The sequence below is a fragment of the Acipenser ruthenus genome, chromosome 10 (genome assembly GCF_902713425.1).
Source record: "Acipenser ruthenus chromosome 10, fAciRut3.2 maternal haplotype, whole genome shotgun sequence".
Lineage (NCBI taxonomy): Eukaryota > Metazoa > Chordata > Actinopteri > Acipenseriformes > Acipenseridae > Acipenser > Acipenser ruthenus.
Window position 1 is genome coordinate 42,766,285 of NC_081198.1, and position 8,116 is coordinate 42,774,400.

The following is an 8,116-nucleotide window of genomic DNA, read 5'->3' on the forward strand; positions in this document are numbered from 1 at the left end:
CACCATTACCTCCTGTATCTTGCTATAATTGCAGCTTTCAGCAAGATAGGTCAGCAACGCCCTTTGACTTGTCATTTAGAAGGTCAGCAGTAAATGACCTTACCTTTTGTATTTCTACAATGAGTGACAGTATTAGGTTTAGAAATAAAATTAAAAAACTCACACTGATTTGGAAGTGGTTACCTTTTGTAGAAATCTACTGTGACTGGGTAGATGGATTAAATATCTGCAGCTGACTTTTGCTAATTAGTAATTTTCAAGTCATTGTTTTATTTAGTACAAGTAAAAAATAAGTAATGCAGTAATGTTTTAATTGCAGTACACATCCTCACTTTCTAATTGGCCAATTCAGATAAATTACAAAAAATGAATAAAAATAGGGAATACACAGAATAGAAAGGGAAATGGCATAGGTGCAGAAATACGGGCCACATGTAAAACTGTACTACATTGTTTAGGTTAGGGTCAGGCTGATTTTAAGTCTTAAGCTCAGTATTCAAATTCTCTCAGCTGGCATGTTGCTGAAAAGCCTGGCCCGTCATTCTACACCTATGCCAGGGAAACTCCAAGGGAGTTTTAGGCCTATATCACTGGGTTAGCAGTTAGAAGTGTATTCTGCTAAGGGCTCACGCCTAACAGATAGTACTATGTGTTCTGTTTTCACGAGGATATGGGTTTCTAGCCCACTGCAGTGTTCTCAGAGGTGCCATTTCGTTTTCACACAGTAAAGATGTCTTGGGAGTGTTTTTTTTATGTGAGATGGTTGAGAATTTAGGCCCAGTCTTGCTTAGCTTCAGCGAGCTGATATAATCATACACCGACAGGATTGTGTGGCTACGGGCATTGATTGCTTACAAGGTTTTACGGGCTGAAAAATGGACTGCAACTGACAGATCAGCTCCACTTTCCATATAACAAATCATGTACTATCCCAATTAATGGTTTTCCTTTTTTTAATTAAACTGAACTGATATATATGCAAGGTAACAATAACATCAATAAGACAAAAGCCTTGACTGTGAAGCAGTCAGATGTGTTCAATCATTGTTTTGTCTGACTATAGGGCTATTTCAACTGTCTGGCTCCTAAAGATCATTTTCCATGCCTTTCACTGAATCTTATTAAACTTGATATCTTGCAGGTACAGACTCCTTCCTGGATGCCTCATCAACCGTATATCATGCAGCATCCTGTGAGTGGTACAGCTTTGTTTATTTAATGCCTAGTGCGTTACACAGGTGTTGCTAATTATCGTATAATTCAGATTTGGAAAAGTGAGGTTCACTTGATCATTTAAAAGATGCATATACTTTTAGAAACGTCACTATTCAAACTCTACAAGCCTTTAACATTTTAAATCCTGTAAAAACACCCTCTTCTGGAATTTTAGATTCATGGTTTTAGGCTGGAACAATAAGTCAGTCACTCCTTTCAGCGTACTTACTCTGTTTTTTTACCACAGGAACTCTTGGTGTGGAGGGTAGGAAATGCTTTCAGTATAAGTGTGTTGATGACTCAGAACATATGCATTTTTTCACAGATGGTTTTAAGTAGCAGGGATTTTTAGTTTGATCCTGATGTGCCAGACGTTTAGTGAGTCTTTTTGATAGATCAAAGAAACTCAGACCTACTATAGATTGTCTGTTAACGTTAACTCGTTAAATATTGCCGACACAAAGTCATATTTTTTATATTCTGTATGTATACCAGGAAAAGGATGACTTTAAACAAGTTAAAATTCTTGTGCTGAATGTTACCAATTACTCCGTCTGTGGTTTTACACTTTGGTCATTTGTAATGTCTGTGAAATCTGAAACCAGACAAGCAAAACAGCATTACAGAATGCCATTGTATTTTTTGTGTCACAATATTATGGCTATAAAAAAAAAAAACAGTGTTTGATTTTACAACTTGCTGCACAAGGAAACTCTCTTAACAATTTTTTTTTTTTTTTTTAAGTACAATGCAATGCAAATATAGGGTGTAGCTCATTTAAAAACAAACTCCAGCCTGTTAATGTGTCTGCTGCAATGGTTGCATTTGTATCAAAGGCTTTCACAGTCACTTACAGTATACAGATAACATTTACAAAGCTTTTTGAGCCCTTTAAATTGGTTCCAGAAATTCAAACCATGTGCATCATTACTAAAATGCCAGAAGAAATATAATGAACGGCATGTTGGAAATGTGTAACCTCGCAAGCTCTTTCACAATATTTACTTGATCTCTTCAATTCTGTAAATCATGTACGTTCACATTGATACTAATGTAACATTTAAAAACAGCATTGTGCCTTCAACAGAATACACTGTTTAATACATCCACCGCTCTTTGCTCTTGAAATAGTCAATGATCCCAGTTTTTTAAAATGTCATTGAGATGTCTGTTTCGCAAGTTTGTTTGGTATTTTCTGTGAAAGTTATAACAGAAATGGAAATTGCTCTGTTAAATGTGTGTGTTTATTTATTAAACTGAACCGTAAGATATTTTAAATATTAAAAACGATTTTATTTAAGTTGGTAAAGTTCCCCTGAATCTACATACACTTGCTTCTAGCTTTCTATTAGTACTGTAAACTAATGTGTAATGTTCTATTCTTTGTCTCAGGGAGCAGTACTATCACCCTCTATGGACCACACAATGTCATTACAACCCACATCAATGCTAAACCCACTGACACAACAAATGAGTCACCTTTCACTAGGCAGCACAGGAACGGTATGGGATTATATTTAAACTTTAATCATTTGAAGTTTAATGTGCTATATTTTAGATAAAACAGTTAAACTCCTAAAAAATATACTGCATTTAGTCTTTTCAGTGCAGGCAATTAGGAATGTCCACACAAAATCAAAGCCAGATAAAGATACAAAGTATAATAACTCATTAATGGATCAGCAGATCCCAGATTGTAAGCATCATAAAAAGGCAAGGGAAAAGGATGGGGGGGGGGGCGGGGGGTCTTGCCCTTAACAAAGACTGTTTAATGATGAATATTGCCTGTTTTGTTTAGTCTCATGTATTCTTCTTTGTTGTTTTAGTTTATGCCTGCGACAACAGCTATGCAAGGTGCTTATATTCCCCAGTATGCTCACATGCAGACCGCAGCTGTTCAAGTAGAGGTTTGTTTCTCTGTTTTTCACATTAGTTCCAGGTCAGATACGGAAATAGGAGAGCAAATGCCAGCCTTAACCAAATGAAAAACTGAAAGCTGTTAAACCTCTTGATTTATATTTTCTGTATTCGGGGCGCACTTCAGCAAGGGCTCCCTCCATTCAAATCACTGGGCATCCTTTGTTTTTTTTGTTTTTTTAATAAATTTTGTTAGCTGTTCTGGTTAAGACTTTTAATGGTCTCAGTTCACTTGCTTACAATGTCTTGTTTTATTCAGGAAAACAGTGGTCAGCAACAGGTGGAGTCATCTAATGATCATTCTTCCTACACGTATCAACAAAACAAGTAATACAGGTATAGTATTGATTGAATTCTGCTCTAATTAATAAGAACATAAGAACATAAGAAAGTTTACAAACGAGAGGAGGCCATTCAGCCCATCTTGCTCGTTTGGTTGTTAGTAGCTTATTGATCCCAGAATCTCATCAAGCAGCTTCTTGAAGGATCCCAGGGTGTCAGCTTCAACAACATTACTGGGGAGTTGGTTCCAGACCCTCACAATTCTCTGTGTAAAAAAGTGCCTCCTATTTTCTGTTCTGAATGCCCCTTTATCTAATCTCCATTTATGACCCCTGGTCCTTTTTTCTTTTTTCAAGTCAAAGAAGTCCCCCGGGTTGACATTGTCTATACCTTTTAGGATTTTGAATGTTTGAATCAGATCGCCGCGTAGTCTTCTTTGTTCAAGACTGAATAGATTCAATTATTTTAGCCTGTCTGCATACGACATGCCTTTTAAACCCGGGATAATTCTGGTCGCTCTTCTTTGCACTCATTCTAGAGCAGCAATATCCTTTTTGTAACGAGGTGACCAGAACTGAACACAATATTCTAGGTGAGGTCTTACTAATGCATTGTAGAGTTTTAACATTACTTCCCTTGATTTAAATTCAACACTTCTCACAATATATCCAAGCATCTTGTTAGCCTTTTTTATAGCTTCCCCACATTGTCTAGATGAAGACATTTCTGAGTCAACATAAACTCTTAGGTCTTTTTCATAGTTCCCTTCTTCAATTTCACTATCTCCCATATGATATTTATAATGCACATTTTTATTGCCCGCATGCAATACTTTACACTTTTCTCTATTAAATTTCATTTGCCATGTGTCTGCCCAATTTTGAATGCTGTCTAGATCATTTTGAATGACCTTTGCTGCTTCAACAGTGTCTGCCACTCCTCCTATTTTTGTGTCGTCTGCAAATTTAACGAGTTTGCTTACTATATCAGAGTCTAAATCATTAATGTAGATTAGGAATAGCAGAGGACCTAATACTGATCCCTGTGGTACACCACTGGTTACCTCACTCCATTTCGAGGTTTCTCCTCTAATCAGTACTTTCTGTTTTCTACCTGTTAACTACTCCCTAATCCATGTGCATGCATTTCCTTGAATCCCTACTGCGTTCAGTTTGAGAATTAATCTTTTATGCGGGACTTTGTCAAAAGCTTTCTGGAAATCTAAATAAACCATGTTGTATGCTTTGCAGTTATCCATTTTCAATGTTGCATCCTCAAAAAAGTCAAGTAGGTTAGTTAGACATGATCTCCCTTTCCTAAAACCATGCTGGCTGTCTCCCAGGATATTGTTACCATATAGGTAATTTTCCATTTTGGATCTTATAGTTTCCATAAGTTTACATATAATAGAAGTCAGACTGCCTCTGTTTTTGCAAGCATTAGCAATTAGTTTCATAATGGTTTAAAAACTTGAATTGTATCATTTTTAAACTGTTGCCTTCCTTCATAAGTATGTTGTAATATTACAGTATGATTTCTGTAAAATAGCTACATAACAGATTTCTTTCTTTCAGATGTGCAATGATAACCGAGATGTGCAAAGACTGAAACAATCATGGCTTCCTCTGATTGACCGTGCTTTAAGAACGGCTCTACATTTTGCAAAGGTTCTGCAAAGATTACATTTTGTTTATAATAATAATCAATTGAAACAGACTATTTTTGGTATAAGTTGTATGAGGTGCATAAAAGTGCTTGCTTTCATCAAAAGGATGCGAATTCTCAAAAATAGTTTTATTTTAATAAGAAAGAAAGTTTATTTTTACCAAGCATTGTCACATTGACACAAGAACTCTTTGTGCACAGAAGACCATGTGACAAGGTGCATGACAGGAAAGACTTTTTTTTTTGTTCTTATTATTTGTGATTGAATTTTTCTTTTGTTGTATTGAGATTTTTTTTCTGAAGTTTTATTAGCCGAACATCTTTTAAAATGATGTTCTGTGCTTGCTGTGTGAGTTGCTATGGTGAAGTGTTACTTGTCTTTTCTTGTTAGGTGTTTGCCTTTTTGGTGTAGATTGATCTGTCCTATACAATTTGCCTTAAATTTTTTCACACAATAACTGTATAGGCAACTATGTAGAATAGTTAAGCAAGAATAAGTTCAAAAGAAATGCCTTGTAAATCAGCAACTTAGGGCTTTTTTAGTATATAGCTATTTCAATTAGCTAAACAAATCTTTTGGTTTCTAATGTGTTTTAGTGAAACACATTTTCTGAATCTGATGGAATTGTAATAGGATTTAATGTTTGTAATTATCAGAACGCTCAAACGTCTTCTGGTTGTTTTGAATGAGTTAGGAATTCTGCTGAATGATTTACATTTAAAAAAAATCTTGCCTTTTTTTAAACTAACTTGATGTTGTAGTTTTAACTTAAGAAACAGATGGGGTGGGGGATTGGGGGTCTGTCAAATTGACAGGATGTTTTTTGTCTTTTGCTTTATAATTAAAACAATACTTAGATTTCTGATTGTTCAAAAACTAGCAAACAAAAACCATGCCTTTACAAGGCAACAATGGCAAAAGCTAAATGATTTTTGGTTTAAAAAAAAAAGCTGAGAGATTAACAAATAGAGGCTAGCTCCCCTTTAAGGGAAAAACAAAAGACTTTAAAAAAGGTTAACTTCACCAAAGAACTGTGAGCGAGCAAAAAAGGGTGGTTTACTCTCAGCATTTGCATTTGATGTCATCTTTTACTTTTTGCCAGACCAGTTTGCAGTTAGGAGAATGTGCCTTTTTTTGTACATTTGCATTTTTTTTTCTAGTTTTATTGATGTACAGTATGACACACAAAAAAAGCATGCAGGAAGATTTTGATCCGAGCAGTGCCACACTCGTCATCACTACAGAAACGTAACACGTAAAGAAAGAAAAAGAATTTGAAACTATGAAATGATTTCTTAAAAAATAATAATGCTCTGCATTTCACATTTTAGAACAACTCTCTTTTTTTTAATTTAAAAAAAAAAAAATTATGAAAGCTTTATAATTTTAATCATATTTGCCTAAAACATTATACGAATTAAGTTGTCTTCCAAAAGACTGTTTTTTACCTGGTCAGCCAAGACTGATTAGTTATCTACCTCAGAATTTTCTTTCTCTTTTGTATTGGGACGGGTTTGCTGGACCTGCCTGTTTCCACAGACCAAACTCTCCCAGCTCAGGAGCGGGAGTTAAACAAGTTATTTCGGGGGGTATTGTTTTCTTCAATTTATTTTTATTTTTTTAAATTTTTCTTTCTTTTTTTATAGGAATATTGTATGTGAGCGTGTTTAGTTGTGTCCAGGCCTTCGGTTTCATAGTTTCAAAAGTAATTGCTGCTTTCATTGATATATAGTAGATTCCAGTAGTTGATGAAGTCAAGAAATAATCCAAAAGTTGTGGTATTACAGGATCTTTGCTTCCTAAAATATTGTTGCTTTGAGTCCAGACAGACCTGCAGCAGCTTCCCATACATTTAGTTTGTTGGGGTTTTTTTTTATTTTGTATTTTTTACCATGTATGAACCGTAGACACACTTGATTTCTACAGTATATATTGCCTAAGACTGAAACATAGTACTGGCAACAGCTGTGTGGGGTTTTGCTGCTAGTGATGTCTGAACTAAGTGCCATACTCTGTGTCTGGGAAAGAGTTAGGAAAATACTCTGTAGATAAATAAATCCTTTAATTAAACATTGCATACTAGACAGCGATTAAATTATACAAAAATAAATAATTTATGAAGAGAGACCTTTTGTACAGATTGTTCGAAGAAAAAAAGATTTTCATAGAGATGTCTATATGATCAAGAGAGTTCATTTCTTTTATTTTTTATTATTTTACATGTGCCACAAACTTGCCAGTGGTAACTTGTATGTCTGGTTAAAGATACTCTTTCTGTACTTTTGTTTTCTAGTACTTGTTAAAGCCAAAAAGACATTTGTGAACTGTAAAAAATGATTAGATTGTTACTTAAGTTTTTTTTTTCTGTTAATTTCTTTGAAAACTTTTGAATAAAAACATAAATTGAAAATGTGTCTGTTCTTTTATTTAACAAAGCAAAGGACAATTTCATAAAGTCATGCTGGAAGGAGCCGTTACATTAATGTTCTGAGTAGTTTCTTGCTACTTTTAAATATGTAAAAATTATTTTTTACTATATTACTCACTAAAAATGTACTTTTGCTTCAAAATGGGGTTGTTTGTGTTTGTATTGTTTCATGGCCCTGCTGTACTTGCATTGAATAGCAGCTGGTGGTGGAATGTTCTGGATACATCCAGTGGTCATTCTTTCATCCAGGGTTACATGCTGTCACTTTATAGGTGTCACTAAAGGGACTGTTTGTTGGGTAATGGATTTTGAGTACATGTATCCACTCATTTTCAAAAGGAAAAGGATACATTTGCTTTTTTTTTTTTTTTTTTTCTTTTGTTTTAAGTAATTATGCAAAAAATAGTCTTGATAAACTTGATAATGAAGCCCAAGCACTTTCCTCAATATGTGGCTTGATTTAAAAGTAATACCAAGCCAAATACTTGTAACTACATCTACCCTTTACACTACTGTATATTGGACAGTTACTGTACTGCCAGTGAAATAACTGCACTTACTTTATACTAACAAAAACTGACATTTACCAATTATTGTATTTGCTTGGC

General features: G+C 34.6%; 1 protein-coding gene across 3 annotated transcripts in view; it reads left to right on the plus strand.

Annotated features, from left to right (window-relative positions):
* LOC117409910 (RNA-binding motif, single-stranded-interacting protein 1-like) overlaps window positions 1–7,490 on the plus strand; it is a 54,743-nt gene extending 47,253 nt beyond the window's left edge. For all 3 annotated transcript variants that reach the window (XM_034016219.3, XM_034016236.3, XM_034016244.3), the window contains exons 10-14: window positions 1,142–1,192; window positions 2,608–2,718; window positions 3,042–3,122; window positions 3,392–3,468; window positions 4,989–7,490. In XM_034016219.3, coding sequence (XP_033872110.1) covers window positions 1,142–1,192; window positions 2,608–2,718; window positions 3,042–3,122; window positions 3,392–3,463 — 315 coding nt within the window. In that variant the 3' untranslated portion in view covers window positions 3,464–3,468; window positions 4,989–7,490. The remainder of the gene's footprint in view (window positions 1–1,141; window positions 1,193–2,607; window positions 2,719–3,041; window positions 3,123–3,391; window positions 3,469–4,988) is intronic.
* The last annotated feature ends 626 nt before the right edge of the window (window positions 7,491–8,116 follow it).